At 37.4% G+C, this 26,363-nt stretch overlaps 1 protein-coding gene across 12 annotated transcripts in view; it reads left to right on the top strand.

Annotated features, from left to right (window-relative positions):
- PARD3 (par-3 family cell polarity regulator) overlaps positions 1-26,363 on the top strand; it is a 450,998-nt gene that overhangs the window by 343,413 nt on the left and 81,222 nt on the right. For 11 of the 12 annotated variants that reach the window (XM_057432818.1, XM_057432824.1, XM_057432817.1 and 8 more), the window contains one exon: positions 5,626-5,883. The exons of the other annotated variant lie outside the window; for it this stretch is intronic. In XM_057432818.1, coding sequence (XP_057288801.1) covers positions 5,626-5,883 — 258 coding nt within the window. The remainder of the gene's footprint in view (positions 1-5,625; positions 5,884-26,363) is intronic. 12 annotated transcript variants of the gene reach the window in all.

The following is a 26,363-nucleotide window of genomic DNA, read 5'->3' as shown; positions in this document are numbered from 1 at the left end:
ATCTAAATCACTAATATGAAAAAATCCCACAAAGGAGACTGAAGCTCCCAAGGGATTTTGAGTATGTTTACAATTTCACTCCTAACACCACATGAAATTAGGGTTGTTTCTCTTCTTTGCCAACTTTGCTTATTCACTTTTACTCGCAGCAGCTCTGCAGGCACCAAAGATTTAAATTTTCTGCTGCTGGAAAAAGTTAAAGTTTAGCTCAGACAGAACTGCTGTGTAGACATTTAGCTCAGGGTGGGGTTGAGCTTTCAGGATCCACGTAAGAATTACATGGCTTATTGCCCTTTTTGGTCAAGGGAGGGGGACTCGACACAGTTGGTAGAGCTTGGAGAAAGGTTTAGCTTCACCTTGAAATGGCCATCTTACAAACGTTCAATTGAACTGCTCTCTAAACCCTGTGGGCAGCTGCCTGATGTGACTGAATCTTGACCAGTTCTTCTGGGAGTCCAAAACATATGTTGACACCTACATTTATATGTCTAAAATGGTAGTTGCCTTCATCTGAAAGCTGAATCTCACAGCATTTTGAAGAAGGGAATGAGGTGGCTGCTGTTTGCTGGGGACAGCAGCACATAAATATTTCCATTAGTTTTGTGACCATTTTACATGCATAGGAATTGCTATAGGATGAGTATGTCTATCATTACTGGATTAGCTTGCAATGAAAAGCTCTTCTAACAATTACAGGAAGTTCTGCAGCTAACAATATTGTCATTTGAAGCAGTTATCATTAGCTTTTGAATTGAATGGCACACAAATACATGAGGATAGTTTATACTGAACATTATAATTTGAGTTTCAAAAGCATGACAGTACATTGTTGACATTTTCAGTATTAACACTTCAGCAAAAAGGGTTTAGAAACTTCTTCGGATTGCTTTTGTATTTTCAAAAGTTCAGTTCCATTTAAACAGTGAAAAATTGTTTAGATGTTTTTGCAAAATTCTGTGAAGATTAAAAGAGCTCTGTGAATGCTAAGCTTTATTATTATTATTGTTAATATTAAACCCCCACAAAATCTGTAGGAAGGCCATAAATCCTCAAAACTAGCTAATCTGAAATTTCAGACATATGCGTTTTTATTGTGCCATGTCATGAAGAAATACAATTCAGTCAAGACAGCTTAATACACATATCCCTGTTGTGAAACCAAAGCACTGTGGTCAAACACTTCTACAGATTTCAATAGTGGAATCATTGCTGATTGTGGCTGAAGTACAGAGCAAATTCCATGTTCTTGTCTGTGCTGTTTATATAATCATGTTAATCTTTCCCACAGTAGTCTGCACTGGCATTTCCCATATGTGTACTTAGTGCAGTATATGCTAACAAATAGTTTGAGCCGTATCGTGCATATACACACACAAGGAGGAGGGTCGAAACAAAAAATAACATCACGTTAAGTTTAGGTTCTCATATGAAAATATATTCAGAGTTAAAAACTAATATAATTGCAAAAGGGATAATGCAATATTCAGCTGATTGATAGCTATCATTATTTTCAAGAATATGTCTATGTATTTTTCCCAGGTCATTTGGTTCCTTTGGGTTTGGAGACATAATGTTTAAATGCAGTGTGTCCTGGAGACAGCAAAAACAAAGCTGTATTTTAAACAATATCGATAAATATTTTAAGTAGTCAGAATACCTATACTTTTGGATTGTGAAAGTGATAGGACTTGCACAGTGATTTAAACTTAAAGCACAGAAAAATAATGAAAAGAAAAAAATCAGAACATTTTGAGTGTCAGTATAGTCAGGTATAAGTTTTACCTTAGGGTTATTCTTTGCTAAATGTTACTACAAATGGTTACTGAGTACTTTGGTTATAATTAACATGAAGATTTATAATGTGTTAAGATTATATTTTTTACTATTACATATGTGTATTAACACACTGTATTAGCAATTGTGGAAAATATACCGAAAATTTTCCTGGTGGATCTGAACATATTTACTTCCATAACACTTCAACAATCAGTTCTTTCCCACTTGAACAGTAATAGGTAGCCCTCATTGAACCATGCACAGAAAAATCTTACTGTTCTTGCTGCAAATGTTGCTGCATCCAAACATATTAAATAGCTAAAAGTAGATACGTGAGAAAAATTGGTAAGCATGAAATGAGGGACACTCCTGTCTACACCTGTGGAAAGTGATGTGATGGTCAGAAGTTAGATAAGTTCATTGGCATCTCTCATAGCTGTCAATGTAACACTGAGACAAATATCACCAATTACCACCAGGTAATTCAGTTTTATAAGGACTTCAGATTTTAATGTTTTCTTGTGATTTAGTCTGTGCCACGTTATTGCTATACCGTCAGATTTCATACTCTGAAATTTTGGTTGTCTAAAATACATGGGTTTTTTTTTTTCCTTAATTAGTGTCAGTCAGTGTTCCATTATCTGATGATACATTGCCTATTGAAATTAAAATTTAATCTACCAATGTCTAGGAAATTTCTGATATCCTTTGCTTCTCCCATTCAGAGGACAAGTATCAATAGAAAAATGCAATCCTCCACCTGTAATTAATACAGGTGTCTTGGTTTCGGCTGGGATAGAGTCAATTTTCTTCCTAGTAGCTAGTACAGTGCTGTATTTTGAATTTAGTGTGAGAATAATGTTGATAACACACTGCTGTGTTTTGTTGATGCTAAGTAATATGTATATTAAGTCAAGGACTTTTAAGCTTCTCATGGCCTGCTGGCAAGAAGGCTTGAGGAGCACAAGAAGCTGTGAAGGGACACAACCAGGAGAGCTAACCCCAAGTGACCCAAGAGATATTCCATACAATATGGCATCATGCTCAGCATATAAACTCAGGAGAGTTGGCCAGGAAGGGCCAATTGCTGCCTCAGGATGGGCTGAGTATCAGTCAGTGGATAACGAGCAACTGTACTGTGCATCACTTGTTTTTGTCTTCACTTCTATTTCTCTTTTTGTTATCTCCCTTTTCATTACAATTAGTTATAGTACTAGTATACTTTATTTCAATTATTAAACCGTTCCGTGGGTTTTACCTTTTTCTGATTCTGCTCCCCAGCCCACTGCAGATGGGGGGAGTGAGTAATCAGCTACGTGGTACTTAGTTAACAGCTGAGGTTAAACCATGACAACAGAGCTACAAATTGGAAGTGAAACCTGCAGAGAGGAATTGAAAACCACAGGTCATTTTCAGGCCTATTTTTCCTTCTGCATAGGTACCTTCCAAGTGATTAAGGTTGTAACATTTCTGAATTGCAGCTTTGGAATATAGGACAATGTAAAAGTTATATTTATATTTTATATCTATATTTTTATTAGGCATGCAGAAACACAGTTTAATCTTGAAATGGGGTTTGGATTTAAACTTGAGTCTTTCTTCACTGTAAATTAAACAAAAGAAGTTTCAGTTTGATGTGCTGAAATTGGTGAGGAACATACTGTAAGCTGAACAGTGTTACAGTTTTCATTTCCATTTTTCTCGATTGAAATGAAAAGCAACCAGTAAATAAAATATTTTTTTACGTGCAAAATTGTAAAATTAAAAATTTATGTTTAAGTTAAACTCTCTCAGATTTCTTCTGTTTGCCTTTTTGTGTGTGTGCATGTATCTGTTTTTCTTTTCACTGTGACTGAGTATGAGTGGTGCACAAGTCAGTGGTAGCAGACGTAAAAAGAGGAATTATGCTCAGGTATAACTTAGAGCATGTAAATGAATCACTGAACCATCAGTGTAGATGGTACTGACTGTTGAAGGGAATTCAGCCAGGCAGTTCTATCCCAGATCAGTATCCTTGGTCAATACTTGCAAGATTTGGGAGAGAAAAAGGACTGCCTATCACTTCTCCTATTCCTTTCTTTTGATATGATGATCTTTGTTAGTATAGAAAGAGCAATTTGCTTGGGACCCAGTCTGATGAAGACACTTAAATTTAGATGTTCATATGCCAGCTAAGGGCTGGATTCATATGCTTGAACACAGATGTCTTTTGTCATTTTAGTCATCACAGCCTCTGAGATGCCAGCATGGGCCTGGCAGATGTGACAAGGACCTACAGGGGTTTTTCTCGCCCAGCAGCTGGAGGTCCAGCAGGATTACCTGGGGATGTCAGGTGTCCATAGCTGCTTATGTCTGAGCAGCTGAATCAAGACTGGGTGTCCAAGCTCCCGAGGAAGACCTAAACAGCATCAAAAGCATCTGTAGAGTGACTCATCTCATGCTAGGACAGAACAACTAACATGGCAGCTGTGTGATTCTGGAATCTGCTGACTTACAGCTCCCTAGACTGTAAAGGGCACCTGCACATGTAGCTGGCATGGCCACCCCTGCTGCAGGCACCTAAATTCTGATGGCTTTATCTACAGGCCACTAATCCCACCATTTGTGTATCCTCTTTTCTTTTTGCAAAGATTAATCTTGAATGGGACTAAGTTTAAAATTTGTGAAAACGTCAAAGTTACTTTAAGACTTTTCAATTTTCAAAAGAAACAAGGCTTAGAGTAGTCTGCTCTTGTTCAAAGTTGGTGAGCAAGCTCTTTGGAAATGTCATGTAACAGAGGTGCACAGAGCTGTAGTCTGAATGGATGGATGCTGTCACACTGTGTAGCCATGGCTGTATTAGATGAAACAAGAGCATATTTTACTAATGGAAAGGAGGAGACATCTGGGTGCTTCATTTTGCAATGATGACAGACCATTAAATTGGTCTGGGGAGACAATGTTGAGGGGGTTGGTTTTTTTTCTGTTCACTGTGCCTGTGTGTGTGATACATCAAATTTTCTAAAATGACAAAGAAACTTTGAAGCCCAGATTAAATTTTAGTAATAGCTTTGCGTGCTTTTGAATATACGACCAGCACTCAATTTGTGTTTGTCAGGTTCCTAAATGTCATCTGGTTTTATTTGTTGCTTTCTATTATACAACTAAAGAAACATACCTAGACACAAAACCCCTGCATCACCTTTCATTTGTAACTTTAACATAAGGCACATGTTGTTACTTTATGAGAAGAAACTGCTTACTTTGGGGAGATGCCAGATTCAGTTTGTTTACATTTTAAACAAAACATGCACATTTTAAATGATTCACACTATAATCTACTTCTGCTCTTTGCTGCATGTATGCATACATAAAGGTACATATGTGTCCCCCCATCCTTATGAAGTTTTTCAGTTCCAAAAGAAGTATGATTTCTGTAGTAGTGGGCCAAGAAAGTACATTACAATTCCTATCTAAATACAGGCATTAATTCTGATAGGTTTTGATGGAGTACAAGGCAATATGAATGGTGTTTAGCTGTTGTCAGACAGGTCAGGTAATAGCACAGGCATACTAAGATGCATGAAACAGCAAGTAAACTCTGTTTACCAACACCTATGGCTAGTCATTATTTAACTTAATAATGAAACAAAAGTGGATAATCAGACTTTGTCCTTCAAGACCAGTGTTGCTTCAATCCAGGCTTCCATAGCTAACACAAACCTGAGACTCCATGACAAACTGAAACTGGAAACACTTCAGTGGTTTTTATTAAGATGGGCTACCAAAAGTGTCTGCTAACTGCTGTTTTCAAACTATTGGGGGGCGGGGGGGGGGAACATTAGTTTCAGCCTGCTTTTAATTTTTCAGAATTCAAGCAAAAACTCGAGAATTTCGAGAGAGACAAGCTCGGGAACGTGACTATGCAGAGATACAGGATTTTAACCGGACATTTGGCTGTGATGTGGACCCAATGTACGCTGGGATTGCTTCCTATGACTCTTCTTCAAACAGTGGCACAATAATGCTGAACACCCGACCACAGAGCCCAAGGGAAGGGGAGACAGTGGAAGCCTTATATGCCCAAGTAAAGAAACCACGGAATTCAAAGTCTTCACCTGTAGACAGGTAGGCACCAGACATCAATCAATATGCTCTTTCACAATCTTCCCTTGTAATGCTTTTGTCACGGGAGATGACTGTACATCAATTGGAAAGTCAGAACTGCTTTTTTATTAATGGCTTTTTAAAAGCCTTTATGTAGAAAAGTATTGAACTCACACAAATCAAACTCTAACAAAAGTTATTTTCTGCAGAGCAACTGCTGTTCTTCTCATTCTTCAGGAATTTTGGAGTCACTGTTTGCTACCATTCAAATTAAATCCAAATTGTAATGTCATCTGGTTTATTTATCAGAGCGCTAACTGATCTGGTTGTGGAATACAGCACTGCCAGCCTGTTCACAGCAGTTACAAAATCTCTGGAAAGTTCTTGTTATAGCAAAAGTGGGTGAAAACTTACCTGGATTCTAGTCGTGCTGTAGTCTTGAACTTCAGTCTAAGAGGTTGAGTATTTTAATCAAATATAGAGTAAGTGAGTAAACTCCAAGCTTGACTCATTAATTGCTTTCTTTTCTCAGGCTTTAGCTTGTAAGTTATACTCTTCATGTGGCTACACTTTCTGAACTGTGTCATGCTTGGTTTTTTGCTGAAATTGAGCAAAATTATGGTTTCTGTTGACGGAATTTTGAGTTCATTTGAAAACCTGAAGCTAAAACAGGCATATAAACTAACATAAAGTAGAAATAACCAAAGGCAAAAATCACAGGTTTTTTGTAATTTAACAATGAAAATACATCTGTTTTCTTGGCTTACATCTATGAACTTGTAGTTCTGCATTTTCTCAGCTTTACAAAAGCTAACATTGAAATCCTAATGCAGGAGGTATTGTTAACTCATACAGAGGTTATTAATTTAACTCATAGTAAAAACATTCATTGCTTTGTTTTACACCCCATTCTTTCCCTGAGAAAAATACTGGACTTGCAAGTAAACCAGCAGAGCAGTGTCTTTGGTTGCAGTGTTTAAGATCTGTATAGCTCTATGGGAGGACTGGCATTCATCTTGCATATTCTGTTCTAGGCAGTAATGGAGTCATTTGTATTTGGTCTTAAGAATAAGTTGTGGTTGTGCAGAGTTCAGTTGTCTAAAACTCTTTTTAATTGAGGACCAAGAGTAGTGTATTTAAGCCTCCACTAGATCATTTTTGAAAAGTTTGTTTGCATAATATGGGTAAAAATATGCCTTCTAACATGACAATTAAAGAAATCTCAGTTGCATTGTGGAATGCATTAATTTTCACTAAAATTCAGTAGCACACCTGCCCTTTTATTTTCTCAATCACACTGTTCTCCTGTTTTGCACTATGTAAAAGGTCCAGTTTCCATATTGAATAAAAATAACTTATATTTTGTGGATAACTACATTATTTCAGTGAAGGAAGCAAAATAATTTTAAAAGACAACAGCTTCATCTGTGCCCTTAAAATTTTCTGTTCCTTAGCCTTATATTGACTGGTGCTGGTATGCCCTGTTGCCTGACATTTAAGCACTTTTGTGCCTTTGGAAATCAAGATAGCTTGGTTGGATATGGTTGCCACGTGGTGACTTTCACGGCTGGTTTTGTTAGACCAAAGGCAGTGTTTCATGCTGGAGTTGAATGGCACCAATGTCACAACAACAAAAAAAAAAAGTTCTTTGATGCAAACCTGGCACGGTGAAATGTAAGACCTGTGTGACCTAGCTAACTCTATGTGATTGCTGATAAAAGAGCCGGGAGAGAGTGAGTCGATCTGAAGATAATGGAGTACTGGGGGAATCTGCTGTTAATCACATGGGCAGGACTGAAGAGCAGTGTGGTAGTTTTGCACTTTCAGGCTGCTCCTGGAGCACAGAAGGGTCTGTCTCTCACAGCTGGATCACACTGCTCTCTGTGAGCAGAGAGAGAAGATGCAAGTCAGGGACTAAAACAGGCAAGAAAAGCCCCCCCAGTCCCGTGATAAAAGGGAGACGCATTCAGCAAGAAATATCTGGAAAGAAATAGGCAATTTAAGACGGAGAAAGATTGTTAACTCCTGTAAATGTGAAGTACATGTTCAAAGGTTTGGTGTGTAGGGTTTTCTTCCCGTCTCCTCACACTTTTATATAAATAGCCAAACTGTGGAGCTGGTGAATCCAGCAGCAGGAGAGCTTTTGGGGAACATTGCAGCTGCTTGCAGAATTTCAGGCTCAAATTTAACTCTCCAGAAGTCAGGCCGGCAGCAGAGTATGTCATAGAATCATAGAATGGTTTGGGTTGGAAGGGACTTTAATGATCATCTAGTTGGGCACAGAAGAGGTGATGCAACAGCTGTGAGGGAGCAGTTTTCAGTCTTCCTTGAGGTGTGTGAAGTACATCTGTGAGCTTGAACATATGTAATGGTCAGCAGCAGAGCCTGGATCACCGCTAAGCCATCTTCCAAAGGCTGCCCTGTGTTTTACAGGCTTTCTCTCAGATGTATTAAGAAAGTATCATCTGAGCATCATTTTTAAAAACAGTTGTGGCCTGAGGTGCTTGTTAACTGTGTTGTCTCCCCAGCTGTAGGATACCTGGCTCCTCACCCTTTGTGCACTGCAACTTGTTTCTTGCTGTCCAACAGCTGGTTGCAGTTCTGCATCCTTAAAATATTGTTTACATTAATGTTCACCTGTGGTAAGCATTATTTTGAGTGTGTTTTTCCCCTTTACCCTGCCATCCTTTCCTTTCCTCTGGATGTTTCAGAGGTTACCTAAATAGAAACAGTCGCTTCCAGCCTTTCGGGATGGGAAAGGAAATCACTCACAGCGCATTACCCTTGTGCTGAACTGCCAGGAGCTGATAACAGCCAGGCTGTCTCAAATCTTTAGCACGTTCATATTAAAAGCAGCATTGTTTATATGGGAAATTTTATTTCTATTAAAGTTTGGTGCTTAGTGCCAAACAAAATTTGACATTTAAGTATGTCCAAAAGGTTTTTTAAAAGTCTCTTACAAAGAAGCCTATAACAAAATGTCCCATAATAGTTTGCATACCATTGCTGAACACTTATGACAATTTTTTCCTTAACTTGCAAGAGAATTACTGCGCCTGTGTGTGAGGCCTTGTCAGGGTTTGGTTTTCGTTAATATTCCTTCAACTTCTCCCTTATTTCCGTCAACACGGGCCACCATCTGATGTAAGTTTAACTGTCATGGCATATGAATGATAACAAAGAGGAGGACAAGTATGTAAACTGTTCATCAGAATAATGGACAATTTTATTTAATTTTTACAAATTTAAGGATATTATGAGGATAACTATTATAGTGCTTCAACAAATGATGGTACTGTCATCAGGCAGAAATCCTCCAAGTATTTTATAACCTAACTTGAAACCAGTGTTAAAAACAGGCTTGTTTCTTCATTCTGCTTCTTGGGTGTATTTTATGCTTGCATGTATTCCAAGCCCTGCAGTTGTAGACAGATAGTACAAAACAGTAAGAAAAACGTAGTCCATTTCTTTGTATTAGAAACTGGATTGTATAATGACAAAATACAGCAAACAAGAAAGAGATGTTACCTTATACTTTGGAAAATCGCACGTCTGTACGTGTGTAAGTTACATTCCTTTATCCATTTTACCAACAATGGCTGTCAAAAACCTCACACTTCTAAATAGCAAATTTTACTCAAAATACCCTTACAGGACATGATTCTGTTTTAGAATTTATTTAATGCAGATGTATGTTGTATCAGAGTTAAATCTTCAATGGATATTGGTGTGGTTTGGAGGGGGTGTTGGTTTGGTTTGGTCTTCTGTGATAGTGTCTATTAAATATGTAGCTGAAATATAGGAGGATCTTTATTTTGGGCTTCCTACGTAGTCTATGCATGTGAGTAGCTCCTGTGAATCTGGAAATAATTTATATTCCAGTTACCCTAGTAAGTCTCTCCAGTAGCACACACACACAGAGAAAATTTGGTTTTTGTTCTTGATCCTGGAGAATTAAAGCAGATTCCTTTTTTTAACAGAGGAGGAGTTTATTGCTCAGCTGAAGCTCCAGCAATAAAAACCGGTGATTAGTATCGCTGCATGTGCGTCATCTGCCCTTGCAGTGTTAGCTCCATCCTATGTATTGATAGCTTACAGAGACAGGCAGCTAAGAAGTTTTTCACTTCTTATGTTAGGCATCAATGGAGGGAAATCGAGATGGAATGTATAATCTATGTTTATTTTACAGTTCAGGAACGAAGTGTCTTGAGAACTGTTTTCTTCTGAATAAAGCTTTTAGCTTAGCTGAAAAATGTCTCTAGTATGTTTTCCGTCATACAGAAGAGATGCTGCATGACTGATCAATAGTGTTTTTCATATAGATGACAATGATGCTATACAACAAGGTTTTATAGCAATCACCTGACATCCATAGCTAAGCAGCATGTAGAAAGACAACTCCTAATGGACGTTTACTGGCTGTCACTCTGTAATCATTTCCCACCAAGAGAGCATTGTCCTGAAATATAATTGAAATAAAATAGGCACTGTGCTGCTGTAAAACTAAATAGCTTGAAAATAGTAGGTTAGAGTCCTCCAGCTTGCTGAAGACATTTTAATGGAAACATAAATACCATAATCATATGCTTTTTGCATGCATTTTGCCATTAAAAAGAAAAAATGTTCATTTTAGAAGGGAGACCTTTATGAACTGGTTTCTTTTCTATCAGAAGTGAAATCAAGTTATGTCAAAGGAATATTTGGGAACTGAAAAGAACCCCGCTTGCTTTAACTGTCATCTGTTGGGTGCAAAGAGGCAAGATGCTGTTTTTAAGGCTAGACCTCATACGTTGCTGCTGCTCTTCCAAAAAAAAAAAGGGGGAGAACATTTTATTAAGATGTTAACTTCTATTCACTCAGTAGTATCTTTTTGCCTAAATTGGCACAATAGTAATGAATCCCAGAAGCTAGAAAGAAACACTCCAATTTAATACGGATATATGTAAAAAGTTAAATAAGCAGATCCTGTCTTTCTAGTGTTTGTAAAATAATTCTCAGCAGTAGTAGAACGGGTCATGAAAGCTATAAAATAATATATTGCCATGCCTGGATAAATATTTGTTAAAAAAACGAGGCGCTTGTGCAGCTATATTAAACTTCTTTATTAGTAGTGTCAGTCACAAGAGGGTTCTTAAGTCTGTATCATAGGAATCTGAGTTTACTTCAAGGCCCACCAGAGATGGAGATAGGAATTATTACTCAGGGTGTTAAGCACTTTCATGAAGGGAAGGACCATTGCGCTGAAAACCATCTAACCAATGTTAAAACCTGCAGAGCTGTGCTCAGCCTAGACTGAGTAAGATTATGAATAAGCTCTTTCCTCCTACCTCTGTTTACTTCACTGATGTTTCCCTATGCCTGGTTCCCTTGTTCTTCACTGTTTATCACCCTCTGCTGTCAGAGCCCTACAGATGACATGCTACCAGGGGAAGCTACCACTCTTATGGATAAATAATGCTGTAAATGCTCCATTAGGTTGCAAGCATTTCAGAGCAGGGACCTGTTTATTTTCCATGCTTCCTAAATAATCAGTAACATTTCAGAAATCGATAGTAATTTGGTTTAAATTATTATCTTCCAACGAGCATCACCATTTTGTGGCATAACAGAGGTTCATTCCTGTGAGAATTTGGCTTCTGGAAGGACTTTCCTGGCCTAGAGAATGGCACATATGCCATTATGAGACAATCAGGCAGACTTTTGGAGACAAGCCGCTGGAGAGCAGTGGGGTAATAAACTATTTGCAGTTTTCTAACATGTAAAACTGAAAATAATGCTTGGAAGTATGGTATTTTTCCTCCTCTGTCTGTGATAACCTGGAGAAGGATTAGTCAGGGCCTCCACGAGACTCTTCATGGGGTTTAATTTTACTTTAGCTCTAACACATTGGGTTTTTTTGTTCCTCTACCATTCATCCTATAAGCCACTAATCCTTGCCCCCAGGACTGCCTAAAAATTAGCCTGGTCTCTCATAGACCCATATATTTAGAACCCAATAGACGCTATTAGCATTGGCATTTTATTATCTTAGGTTGGTTGTTTTCTTTTGTTCTTCCATCTTGATAGAATATAAGACAATTTTTAATATAAATTCATGAGGATTTATGTAGGCTCCCTATTGTGAAAGTATGCAATTGCACTCTCCTGTTTGGGTTACCACTTTGGTGGAATAAATAGCAGACTTTCAGTTAACTCTATTCAGGTCTTTCATTTTAATTACTTGAAAGTCCTGGTTTCTTTCTGAATAGATACCAAGCACTGATACTGTTGTGAGAACCATGTCTTTTTTCATTTACCACAGCCGCAGTCTCACTTAAACCCCGGTGGTTTTGCTTCCTCTCTCTTCCAGTCAGCTTGCTGTGTAATCTGAAGTCTGACAGCTATTTGTTTGTTTTTACAAAAGCAACCAGATTTAGTACCTCTACAAATGGTTGCAGTGGGAAAATGCATAGAAAGATAAGAGAGAGATGAACTTTCCTCTTTGGGTTACAAAACAAGGGGGTGAAGTGAGGCCTGCCTGGACCTGTCCTTAGTGCCCCTGTGCTGAGTAACTCCCAACAAAGTTCCCTTTGCTGGAAATTAGGAGTATTTGTTTAGGTGTGTGATCTTTAATTCTTTAAGTGCAGCTACTGCTTATGATGAAACGCTATACTTACAAAGAGCAGATCAAAATCTGTAAGGGTCTAATATGTATTAGGATTTAAAATGCATTGTAACTGAGTTGTGTAGAATATTTTTAATTTCTCTATTAGTGCAATTTGCACACACATCTAGGTCAGCTGGGCATTTTGTTGCTTGGAGAAAAAATAAAAGAGAACAACCTCTACTTTTTTTTTTTTTTTTTCCAGATGGTAGAAGGCAACAAAAAGGAGACTTAAATTATATATCCAAGTATGAAACAAAGCATGATGTAAAAACTAGAAAAAGCAATGTCTCAGACATAGAATAGTTATTGTGTGGTTTGTATTTGCAGTCAAAAAAAACAGCTGTGTGTGTAACATGCACATCTTTATTTCCCACTAATGCCATCAACACAATTTCAAGTTCTTCATCCTGAGAAAATTATGGGGAATATTTGTATACACAAAGCTGAAAAAGCAAAGGCTCTCCCATTCATTAAATGAAGTGCTTTGATCCTACCAGTGTAAACTGTTAGAATCTGTTCTTTGCTAGGCTTCTAACCAAAATTTGGATTGTGAACTGATGCAGCACTTGAATACCATAATTTAATCGGTTTAATTTTTTGTTGCTGTTGAATGTGGCTTTTTCTAAATACAAGATAAAATTTATGATTCCTCTTTCTTTTATGTCCCTCCAGTCAACTCATCTGTTCCTCTTTGATGAAGGATTCAGGCTTCTCCTCTCCAAGCATTTAAAGAGCAGGGGGGGTTTCATTTTAGAGGTTTCTTTCAGGAGAGGGGTGCACAGGCCTTGGAGGGAGTGCTGTGTGTTCATTGAATCTTGTGTCTCTGCTTGCTAAAACTAAATATATAATTTGAAGTTAGATTTTGAAATTAATGTGGATTTAATGGTTGAAAAGTAAATTTATTTTTTTTTTTAATTTATTTATGTCCCTCTAATGTTGGAGGATTTGAAGGGATTCTTGTTCTGTTCATTTTTTATGAATGAAATCTCCTTCACAGAGGAGACAACCTATATTTAACTGCATTGTTCATCCTTATGGTCAGTCTTGTTTGTTTATATGACTTAAAAAGCATCCTGCTTACAGTTGAAGTAGTTTGTTACCAGCGGAAGTGGTGGAGTCTAATTGTGGGAAGGAATCCTCTGCAGTAACTTTTAGGAAGAAAAATAACACCACTGCATATATGTTGGGGGGTAGTGGTTAATTCCTTTTAGCATCTTGTAAACTCATTGACTGAGTGCTTATGAAGCATGCCACATCAACAACCCTGGAAATTGAGAAATTGCCAAAAGATCTCATTTCAGTTTGTTGTTGGTTGAGAAGTTGAAAACCAATGCTTTTCTACTCATCACTCAGAAAACAGCGCATATTACTGCAAGCTTGTACTTCATAGCATATTGTTAAAGAATTGGTTTATAAGGTGTTTGAAATCTTGTTCCTTAAGGCTCAAAGAAATGATGTGAGACATTAAAAGGTTTCTTGCATGAGCAATTTTATGTACTTCTGAAAAATATTGTTCTTACATCAAACTTATTTACTTAATGTGATTTTATATTTTTTTTATTCCTTAAAAACTAGTGAAATTTAAATAGCTTTTCAATCTGATGCATTCATAGAAGTCTTTCTTACGTGATGAATATATTGAAATGTTATTGCAGTAAATAGATCACATATTTGTAATGGAGAGGTAATTTAATCTGCCTGGAGTTTAGGCAGTGATATAAGAATTTATGAAAGAAAAAGCAAAGGAGCAGATTTTTCTTCATTTTAATTTTTGTGCATAGTTTGCAACAATAATGTATGATACATCTGAGTTGCATTGCGTTCTGTTATGAAATGTTTTCTGTGTGCAACAATTCAGTCTCAATTACAGCCTTCCCTCATTCCTAGATTTCCCTTTAATGGAAGCACAGTATAAACTGGGATGAAAAGAGAATGCAGAATTTCTACTACCAACACTTTAAAAAGTAATTAGAATCTGTACAACTTCAATGTCCCTCAGACTTCATTTCCACTTATCTTTAGGAAGGAAATTTGTTTGCAGAAAGTTGCAGTACATTCAGTAACAAGCCTCCTAGGTAGTAGGAGTTTGTCCTAAAAGTGCTCTGACCTGGCAAACAAAGGAGACAGAAAATAGTAGCATCGGTTTTTATTTCCCAACACGTAGTTCATGGCTCATTAATAGCTGTAGTATATATTACTGTGTATTGTGTGCTGCCGAGGAAACAAGCAGAAGTTACTTGCCATCACTTTGCAATTGTGTTAGTAGATACAGTGCTTAAAGAAAATTAAAAAAAAAAAAGAGAGAAAAAATATAAAGAAAGATAAAGTTTAGCTCTGTATTATTTTGTACATAATTTTAAACTGTTCTGTGTCTGCTTGCTTAAGATAAACTCTATGTATATTTGCTAAAATGTTGTCAAATTAACCCATCCTTTTCTAAGGATTCCTAAATGCCCATCAAGGAATGGAGGGATGAACTGACGGTATTTTAATTAGCAAAGCGTGATTTAAAGGTTGCTAAAATCAAAAAGAGCTTATTCATTTTTCATCAATAATAATTTTCCTTAATATTTCATCAAAACCTGCTGATTTAGAGACCACCTTCTGGGCTTTGATTCATTATGACTGCAGACATAATTTAATTTTTCCCCTTTACTCATTCTGAGATATGCTCTTTCATCTTTGAGACATTGTTAAGATGTTTCTAACATTCACAGATTGCTAATTGATCCAACTTTTTTAAAACTGTACTTAAGACAGAGGCTTCTTTTCTGTGGAAGCAATTTTCCATGCATTTGCTTTTACTAATGCCTTTTTCTCAATCTCTAAGAGTGTAAATTCTCAAATAAACATATTGAAAATTGTGTGACAAGTGAGGCAAAAATATTAGCAAGATGATAGAGGAAAATTAAAAGAGTTGGTACAGTCAGTAAGATTGCACAGTCACTAAGTTAGGCCCTTGTAGCTCATCTAAAACTAACTTGGAATTAAAATAGTGCTGTAAGTAATGTTTTTTTATCTAAATCTTTGGAGGATCATGAAGAAAAGCAATTATGGGAATTTACGCAAAGGCATTTTGTGAAAGGATGTACAATTAAAAGAAATTGCTCCATTCACTTTAGTGGGGCTGTTCATCTAATTTTTGTCTATGCTATCATACTCTGGTAATTTCTAGTCCCCAAATGCATTTGTGTTACTCTTTAAGTTGAGATTCATAACCTGTTTCTTCTTGGAAGCTCTCCCTGCAAAGTAATATCCAGGAAACTTTCCATTCAGGTGCTGTGCTAAAACAACTAATGATGTTTGGTTACTCAGCACCAGCAGAAGATAGTGGCTTGAAGCAGTCTATATGTTTGGACTGTACCCTGATCCTTTTCTGTGGGTGGCTGGAAAACTGTCACAATCTTTATTTTCCTTTGCGCATCTTTCACTTGTGAAAAGCATGTCACGCTCAGTGGATGCAACTGATGTCTCTTCTGTGCCTGCACACCGATTTAGGGCAGAGCCATCTTTTTCTTTGGATGCAACTGATGTCTCTTCTGTGCCTGCACACTGATTTAGGGCAGAGCCATCTTTTTCTTTCCTTATTTGTAGCCATTTTCTTTAATCCAGTCTAATTAAAATTTCCTAAAATGTCCTCAAAGTCTTGCTTAGGTGGTCAGAGCTAAGTTGTTGTTTGTCCTCTTAAGCCACATTAACAGTTCACACTGACTGAATTTCATTAGCTTTCATCAGTTACAATATTCTGATGTAGTTCAAATTACTGCAGCTTAAAATGTCACAATTTAACAGGAAAATAGGTAGAACCAAGATAGCCTTCAGTGTCAGGAATAATCTTGCTTTATTGGAGCTCACGCTTATGTTTTTTAATATTCTTTTTCACACTCAGGTACCTCCATCATTTATGTAGCATGTCATGTGTGGCTGTGTCCCCACATTCAGTAGAACACATACACCTGTGCAGAATGAGATGCAGATACATGAATGTATTTATCTGTGCTAGAATTTTATGAGTGCATGTTTATGTTTGTCTATATGTACTCATACAAAAAACCCAAAAATCTCTAAATTTTCTCCACTCCAGAGGAAGTGACTTCCAGACCTCATCTAGTCCAACCCCTGCTCAGAGCAGTTTTGATCAGGTCAGGTTGCTTAGGGCTGTAATTGTATCCTGAATATCTCTGAGGAAGGAGCTCTCTCAGTGCCTGTTCCAGTATTTGACCAGCTTCATGCTATCTAAAAAAAAAAAACAACAAAACAACCAAAAACCCAAAAGCTTCTCTTATCAGAATTTCCTGTGCTCCAGTTTGTGTTCATTTTCTCTTACCCTGTTGCTGTGCAACTCTGAGAAGAGTCTGGTGTTGGGCAGGAGGTGAGGAAGAAAAATTGCAAAGTCTTCAGGATTACCTTAGAAAATAATACAGCATTGTTATCATTGAACTTTTCCTAGAATGATTGCCAAACCTGGCTTTCTTGTTCTTAAATCACCTGTTGTATTTCCATACTTCAGAGTTATATTTAGGTGCATGTCTTGTTTCTCAGAAATTATTTTGAACACGTGTGTTGTCTTTTTTGCCACTACACTATGCAAAACTTGAAGAAAAAAATATGAGAACAAAGTCTAACTCTTCATTCCTCTTGAAGCATAAGAAACTGCCTTTTCTCCTTTATTTCACAGGTTTTCTATTGTGCATACAACATTCAGCTCCACCAAAAATGATGCATCTGAAAGTATCTTTAAAAAAGGACTCAGACTTGTGTGTACTGTTGGATTGCATATGCTTGTTATACATATTTATTTATTGCTTTTCAATTGGTCTTATTTTGCCAGTGGAGAATTGTTTTGTTCTCCTGCCTGGGCAGGATTGCTGTCATGTGGGACCTGCTGCTCTGACAGCTTCTCTTCTGCTAAAGGATTTTCACTATTTCTCTTTTAACACTGCACTGTTTCCTGGACAAAAAGAGATCATAACTCCCAGGGGAACTGTACCGTGTTGGAATTGTGACACAAAGGCTTCCTAGCATTTCTCAAAGTCCTGCTCACCTACATTCATTCATGAGCTAAAATTTGCAGATGGTGAGTGCTGTGGCATTGCAGGAACAGAGCCTCAGGAGACACGAGTGCCTCCTGCAAAGCTGAAGGGCTGCACTAGAGGAGAGGAAGGGGGAAATGAAGCATTTCTTCTGTGTAGATCAGGAGCACTGCAGGATGGTGATAGGGGGAGGAAGCTGCCTGCTGAGCTTGCAGTGACAAAAGGGAGAAAGCCTCAAAAAAACAAAAAAGTAAAAAAACCGAACGACCACCCTCCTTGTAAGCACAGATGGAGCATAGGATGGTCTATACAGGGTTGTCTTTCATCTATGTAGTGTATTTGCAAGGACCCTAAAGAACTTCGTAACCTTTAAGGGGAGCTTGTAGTCAATATAACGACCATTTCACTCCATGGCTGATCTCCTCAGCCCCTCCTGCACTGTGCAGTGAAACGCTGCTGCTGTTTAATCGAATATAAATCGGAGCTGGGGAGTGGAGACAAGCCGGGAGAGTCTGGGAGGAGAATTTAAGTGAAAAAGGCAATTACCTGAGGTGGAACATGGACAGGGCACCAAGGTTAACACCTGTACGCTTGTGAGAAGTGCCTGGTGATATTCTTCCATTTTCTCCAGAGTTATAGAAAAGGCCTTGTTAGTCACTTGGTCTCACTCCCTCTCTACACAGAATTGATTCCTGCTGTGGTTTGTTCCATCACTTGTGTAGTGCACATTCAGTCACTTTGAAATGGGGTTTGTCCACCAGCTTTATGTGGACAGATAGCCTACTCTTTTTCTTTTATAGCTGTTGTTTGAGAAGACAGTTGCCTGGTATTTAACCTGAATTTTTATTTTATTACCTCCATGTTTTCTTAAATGAACTAGGGTCTAGGGCAGAAAGACATAATCAAGTGGCTGAAAACTGTAGTAATTATTTGAGGGTGCCCCTTGAGATGCTAAAGAAAGAGGAAAAAATTATTTTGGTGCGTGTTCCTCGGTCACAATACAGGGTAAATTAGCAGCTGCTGAGACCTCTGATACGGTGTTTCTTGCTGAAAAGATAAAAGATAGCTCAGATGCCTTCACATCGCACCATAGAAGAGACAAACCTTTACCACCCTTCTTTCCCTCTATGAAGACAAATGCAATGTCCCTCCTTTTGTGAGCTTAGTTTAATCACATTTTTCATATTTCACCCTCAGTTCATTACTCCATCTTCTGTCGATTTATGTTCTCTGTGGAGAGCACAGTAGTACTATCTGAAGCAACTCAACAGTCGCATATTCCAGCATTCTGCCTGAGCTACTCAAGCCTGCTCTTCTCTGAGGAGATACGGAGAGCAGAGCTGTATGCTCCCTCCAATCATACAAGAACTCTGAAAGTATTTTTCAATTTATTTCTCAGTAAGATATTTATCTCATCTTAAACTCCCCCATACTTTCATCTGAAGATGGCTAGCACTTGAATACCTATCTCTCTAGTAGGAGGAGAAATAAATTCTGCTTTGCACTTGAACTTGCTTTTGATGGGTGTTTTTCATTTGGAAGAAACCTTCAGCATTTTACAAGGTTGTGCACCATCTGTCCTAATTTTACGTTATGCCTCTCCTATCTGAACGGCTCTTCAGAGCAGGTATGCAGGACATTGTGTCTATTTGATGATGAGACTGAATGAGTGCATGTAGGGGGAAAACTTTCTCTCCTACAGGTTGAACTACATTTCAGTAGCTGTGGCTGCAGTATTTGTATTCTTTACAGATGGGCACTGGAAAGGAATTCTGCACATTCAGCAGTTGCTTACACAGTCTCTACCCATTTAAGCTAGGTGGTGCAAGATCTGATTTTTATTTTTTTATTGCTATTTTTACGGTTGATAGCATAGTGATCATTAATATTTCACTGACATTTATTATAAAAGAGAATTATATTGTAATATTAGAGTGAGATGTTGAAACTTGCATGTGATTTTAAGCCACTGTGTACCCATACTGAAAAATTGTGCTAGCATACACGAAAGAAAAGCTGCTAAGACAAGTTTAAAATTGTATAAGCAGAGGAAGACAATTTTATGCAGTAAATAAATAAGATATTTGGAAGAATGGCATGAGGGAAGCAGTAGATGTGAGAGGAATATGTCAAAATCAGAGGAAATGAAAGTTAGAAGCATCAGGCTGAGAACTAAGACTCATAATGAGATGTTGTGTCCAAGGCAAAAAGAGCTCCCAGATGGGGACTTGGAGTTGGCAAGGAGTGGGGATGAAGATAGCTAGAAGTTAGGGGGAAAAGAAAGGTAATTACTGGCATAGATTAAGGACGGCTGAAATGTAAACTCAATGGCGATGGTGTAATTCACAAACAGTTCACCAGAATACAACCAGTTAAATTCTGTTGTAATACTTTTTTCCTCCAGGATTCACCTGAGTTTAGGCAAAGACATCGAGACTCATTCATTCCCTCCCTGTAACTTCAGCAGTGCTGCAGATACAAAAATGAAGCCTTGACTGTTGCATCCTGTCATCTAAATTCAGCTGCTCTTCCCTTTGGTATCACATCAGAACAATTTAAAGAGACATGAAACAGCAGGAGCCACAGTGTAGATGTTTAGGTTCTTTCTGCTTGGTCACATTACTATCTTGCTGTAACTGCAAGGGTGTTGCAAACTTGATTAAAAAAATTAATGGCGAGAAACAAAGGGATGAGCAAAGAGAACAAAAGAAAAAAGCGAGGAGAGCGTGGATGAAGTTTATTGCATGCAAGCCATCTAATTATCCCTCAGAGCCCAAATCCATTGTCTAATTGCCTAAATTGATCCATCAGGATGGAGTGGATTAAACGAAATAGCAGGGCTGGTGGAAAGCAACCTATGGGAGGCATTTTGTGAATAGGCTTGCATGAATAACAGACTAGAGTTTCTATTTGCTTCTGTTTGTCTGGGCCTTCTGTTATCAAAAGAGTAGCAAAGAATGAAAAATTTGAAGGCTTTTGATTAGAAAATAGCCCCTTCGGCTCAGAGTTGAGGGACTGGGGGGTGCTGGAAAACCTACCCTGATGCTTTTATGCTGTGCTAGTTTGTATGGTATAGTTCTCTCTGGGATCATAAACTCTCACTTTACACTCTATTAAGTTCATTTGGAAAACTGAGGGAAAAGAAAAACTTTAAAAATATCTGACTGCAAAATCACTAGATGCTGGAGAATGTCAGGATTGAGCTGGCATTAAAATGTGAGCAAGCTGCAGCCCACATCGTTGTCTCACAGTAATCGTGTGTGCCAAACTCACACCAGAGGAAAGAAGACTGTCAGGCTTAATATGTCTTAAAGGCCTTCTGTTTAATACTTTTCTTTGCATATGCACCAGATAAGGAAGAGTCCTGTCTAATAGTCTAGTATCTCATCCTGTCATGAAAATATCTCCTGCAATTATCTACTTCTAGACAACATTAGCCCTCACCCCCAATGCTGGGGGAAGAGATATTAGAAAGGGAAAGAAAACAAGGCACACAAAACTCTTTTTTTTCTTTTTTTTTTCTTAATCTCCTATAAAAGGGTGGAAAGCAGAGGAAATCAACCTTCTTCCAGTCTTGTTTCCTGTTGGCCGAAACCTTCACTTTTGCACAGTACATTGCCCTGTGAAAGAGGACTCTCAACATAAACAAATCCTCAAGCAGAGATGCTATCTTACTTTTATTTATATAATGCCATAGAGTATGGTGCAGCACTTTATAGAGTTTGTAATAAGATCAGGTCGTCTCCCATAAAAATCTTGCAGTTGTTATGTGAAATGTTAAGATATAAGACAGCATTAGAAGGAAAAGAGGCATCAGAAATGTTAGGTGTTTTGTTTGGACGTTCTCAGGTGACATCCAGCTAAGAAATTAATTTCCTGAGAGAAACCTGCAGCAGAATTGAAACTTTATTTGAATTGGAAAGAGATTAGCAGCAAAAAGAAAAAAAAAACCCAAAGCTTTCTAAGCAGTCCTAAACCTGACTTATACCTGCTTACGCCTTCCCTACTTATACATCAAATTTTAGTTAAGAATAATAATTTTTGAAATTTCCACTCAGTTATTTCGTCAAAACCTTATTCCAGATGTGTTCTATGGTGAACACTGAAATGATTCGTGCAGTCGTACAGTTCTGACTGAATAATGGATACATTTTGACAGGCTGAATGTACAATGGATTACATTTGCTTCTCGATATATATATGATTATTAGCCTAACTAGGTCTTACATGTGCTCATCAAGGGGAGAAAATGCCCCAAAGAGAATATTATTTGATGGTTCAATGAACTGAACTTTGATACTGCACTTAGGCTGTTGATAGCATTAAGATAGTCATGATGGTTTATGGATCTAGTTGTCAAATTAGAAAATTTCACTTGGGAGAAGGGAGAAGACTTGGTGAAATGTAGAGAATTTAAATAAATGCCATTAATATGTTTAGATCCAAAATTCCTCTTTCTGAATTCTACTCTTATCTCCTGGAAGGATGAATGGATATCTCCAAAATACTCTGATTTAATGTGGTTCCATCAGACCTAAATCTGTCATGATATGTCCGAGACAAAGCTACAGCAGTTCCAAAAAAAATAATTCAAAGCTTTAAAAAGGAGCTTATTCATGCCTAAATTAGAATGCCAAGCTATCTATATAGTCAGAGGAGAGAACTAGTATCCTCAGGAGGGCAATTCAGAGCATCTGACTGAGATAGCTTTAGGCAGAGTTGTAAATGTTCCCTATCCATACATATTAATCCTGCCCTGAGGTCAAAGTTACCAAGTTGATACGAACTCATTAAGTCTGAAGTCAACCAAGCTTTCTGTGCATGGTGCAAATGGAGGTCCATTCACGAAGGCTTGGCCATGCATAGCTCTCCAGGGATTGTCAGTTTTGCTCTTAAGAGGTTGTATATCCCTGATGTCATAGTGAATGAGCATCAGTTTTGAGTCTAGCTTTACAATATTAGAATGAAGTATGGAAATGCTGAGATTCTCATAAAAGTCACTGAGAGGATGTTCACACGCAGTTAGTATGGGTATTAAGAGAGAGAAATGCATATATAGCACATAGGTAGAGATCTCTCCACAAGGTAAATAAAAGCACTCTAGGAATATGACTTTCTCTAATGTCTAACGAGGAAATCTGGTTTTCATACCATATGCACTGAAAATTAGACATGTGAATATCCCATGAAAGGTAAATGTAACGCCTAAATGTGAATGTTTGGTCCAACTTTGGATGTCCCAGCCTAGCTCTAGTCAAGAATGATAGGGCTGCTGTAGGCCCCTTTCATGTCTGCCATTCCTATAGAAATAAGTTTGGATAACTAAAATGACACTTAAATTTCCATGTTTAGGCATCTTCAGTTGCTGATGCTCACCAAGTGACTTTTAGCTACAACAGCAGTAGTCTTCAGTAGAAAGTTAAACCTGATTCAGATCAGGATTAAAACCACTGTGACTGCCTGTCCTTTCCTGTTGGTTAGATCATTCTCTGCCTTCATTCCTGTGCATAAGAAGGCAAAGGATTACCTTTACCAAAGTCTAAATATGACAGTGTCTGGATGGCTACTGTGTACTCTCAAATACTGAAATGCACGTAAATGTTACATTACTTAAATACATGGAAATGCTAAATGTTTATACGTCAAACAAATGCTATCTGGAGGATTTTAGAGGGTTTTAATCTGGACCTTTCACTCGCTTCTGTCTTCATTATTTGGAAAGGGAACTTAGATTCATCACTGCCCTCATGCTTTTTTCAGGGGCAGGAATATATATAAGAAGACAAGTGGTGAAGATTCAGCTCATTTAATCTGGACAGTTTTAGGATGTTTCTGGGCTGGTATTCTTATAAAAATGTTAACTAAACACTACCTGTTTCACTAAATTCACAGCTTTTTTTTTTTCTTTTAAGGTACCTTAAACACATAAATGTCTGTTATATCTCACCAGTTACTTCTTTCTGATGGTTGTTTAAATATCACAGAGCCATAGATCTGATTACTGAATTGGTAATTAACTGGGGTTTGGTTTGTTTTTAAGAAAGTTATTATTTCCGTATTGTTCCATATAATTTCACATGCTTCAGTGAAAACAATGGTTTAATTGTTGACTAGTGTTTATTTGCAGCTTTTGAGTAAACTCTACTGTGCACTCTGCCTACCGCAACTTGAGTCTGAAAAATTAAATGTTGTCTACAGACATTTCCTCAGTAAATTCAGTTGCATATGGTAGGTTCAGCCCTAATTTGTGGCTGAACCTCTGAATGATTGCTAAAGAAGAATTTGCTTTTCAGGGCAAAATAGAAATTGTATGCAGTCATTTACTTCTACATCTTCCGTTAATACCATTTATTCAAGTAAGATGAGAAGCTGTTTTATAAAGTATTTTGAGAATCTGTAAGACCATCTGACTTTTTGCTTTATGTAGACAACACAATATATGATAGATTGGGGGAAACATTTTTCAGAGAATAATTTGAAACAGAAGTATTCTGATATCTCAGCAACTGTAATATTGCTAAAGAAGTCATGGCATAATGTAGTTGATCCCTTAAAATGCAATAAGAGATTATTTTAAGATTTGTAATGTAATTCTTCTCACTTGATTATTATAATTGGCTCTATAAGTAACACAGTCTAAATATTTTATGTTGGCAATGCCAGCATAACAAAGGACTTAGCAGGAGCAAAATGCAAATAAGCTTTGTTTTACTTCATATGCAATAATTATTAATGGAAAATTGGTTCATAAATGATTTTCAAAAGGATACACATCTTTTCAAGAGCTGGTCTTTTCTACTATCAGACTCTGAGAGTCACCCTGATATGACACAATAGGTTTCTCAGGAGAAATTAGTCTATTCTCCCTGTTATTAGTGCATGGGGCAAAAATATTAGATGTATAGTGAAAATTAAAAAGACATTTTTGTCCAGTGATAAGGAGGATGAAGCATTGGATGTAGGTTGCCTGTGGAGGTTGTGAATTTCTTCAGCATCAGAAATCTTTATGGTCAGGTGAGGCTGGCATAACCAATTATAACCGATTCTCCTCAGAGAATGTGACTTCCAGGTCCCTTCCAGCTCTACTCTTCAAAGGAAGAAAACCATTTGAATTCACTGAGCATTTTTTTTGTTTATTGTTGTATGGTATTGTATAGATTCCCTGATGGAAAGTTACTGATTTGATTTTGGGGGTGGGATAACAAGGGGCTTGTTTTTTTGGTAAACACGCTATTTTTTTTTCTGCTAGTCATGCAGGATTAAGTGATTTTTATTTATTTTTTTTTTAATACTAATCACAGTAAAATCTTTTTTTCTGTCATGCTAACATATTTACATACTCAGTTTTGGAGAATGTTTTGCTAGGTCCAAGAGGAAAGGAAAGGAAGGAAAGGAAAGGAAAGGAAAGGAAAGGAAAGGAAAGGAAAGGAAAGGAAAGGAAAGGAAAGGAAAGGAAAGGAAAGGAAAGGAAAGGAAAGGAAAGGAAAGGAAAGGAAAGGAAAGGAAAGGAAAGGAAAGGAAAGGAAAGGAAAGGAAAGGAAAGGAAAGGAAAAGAAGAGCTATTAGGGGTGATAGCATTTATTGCATGGAACTTTTGAGCTGAATAGCTCAAAGTGGAGTAAATTATTCTCCCTTTAATATAAACTCAGTATGTTATAGGAAGGTGCAACTCCTTGCTCTAGGAAGGAGCTGATGGTCTGAAAATTTGTAAAAAAGTAACTTTGCCAGAGAGGCAAATGTTTAGGTTTTGTGTCTGAAAAATAAAAGCTGAAACTACTATGTTTAAGCTGCTGTTATAATAAATACTTTTTAAATAAGTATATTGCTTTGGGTTCTTTAAGAAACACCTCATTATTACTGCAGTGGTCTTCAGGGTGCTTTTAATCAGAAAATCATGTAAATTGGTACACTGGTTCGCAGCTAATAGACTTCAAGCTTTGGATGAATTATTTTGTGCTCATACAAGTAATAGGCATATTAAATCTGAGTATTTCACCATCAAATCTCTAATACAAGTTTAACACATTGGCACTTGTAAAATGTTTTACTAGCCTGAAGCACTGAACAGACAATTGTTATTTAAACCCTATGAGGGTTAAGTTGTTATCTCTGTTTCAGGACAAAATAGCAACCCAGCTAAAGAAGTCTGTAATGCAAATTGCATTGACTGGAAGTGTGTATCAGAGATGTTTCTCTATATGCTTGTACTCTTCCCTGGATATTTACTGTTGATCACTGTTAGAAGATAGGGAGTAGATGGACCTTTTCTGTGATCCAGTCCAACTGGTTTTGTTTCTTTAGGGCAGAAAAATTCAGTCAGAACAAAAATCAAAGGAAAACATAAGTAAGAAGTCTATAGTTTTGTGAACTTAATTGCATACATAATTTACTGGCTTCTTAAATCCAATTGTAGGCACTTTGTGAAGCAAATAGGAATCATCCAATTAGATGTAAACATACATTGAGCAAGTCACCTGAGCTTTGCCTATACAAAATAAAAATTCATTAACATTCAAAGACATCTACAGTGCAATTTACCTCATCCTAAAGGAAATGTCTAACTAGGCCAACTGAGTATGTCCTAGCAGTCTTTGTATGTTAACTTACTAAGATGAATAACACAGATACAGTTGTCTTTATTTTAATTGGTGAATCCCACTTTCTGTCTGCCTCAAGGTACTCATGAAATTGCCGTTTAAATCTTTCAAATATGCCCTTTACAGACAGTAGGGAAGACCAGTGCCCTAAAGCTGCATGTAGCCAAATTTTATTTGGGGGCTGGTGGACAGGTGGTTTTGTTTTGCAATTTCCACTGCTGATGA

Source organism: Pezoporus wallicus, unplaced genomic scaffold, assembly GCF_028554395.1.
Source record: "Pezoporus wallicus isolate ANWC-B61680 ecotype Strahan unplaced genomic scaffold, APGP_CSIRO_Pwel_v1 scaffold_2584, whole genome shotgun sequence".
In the NCBI taxonomy this organism is placed as follows: domain Eukaryota; kingdom Metazoa; phylum Chordata; class Aves; order Psittaciformes; family Psittacidae; genus Pezoporus; species Pezoporus wallicus.
Note: the sequence above shows the minus strand (reverse complement) of the source record. Positions and strands in the feature narration are given on the sequence as shown.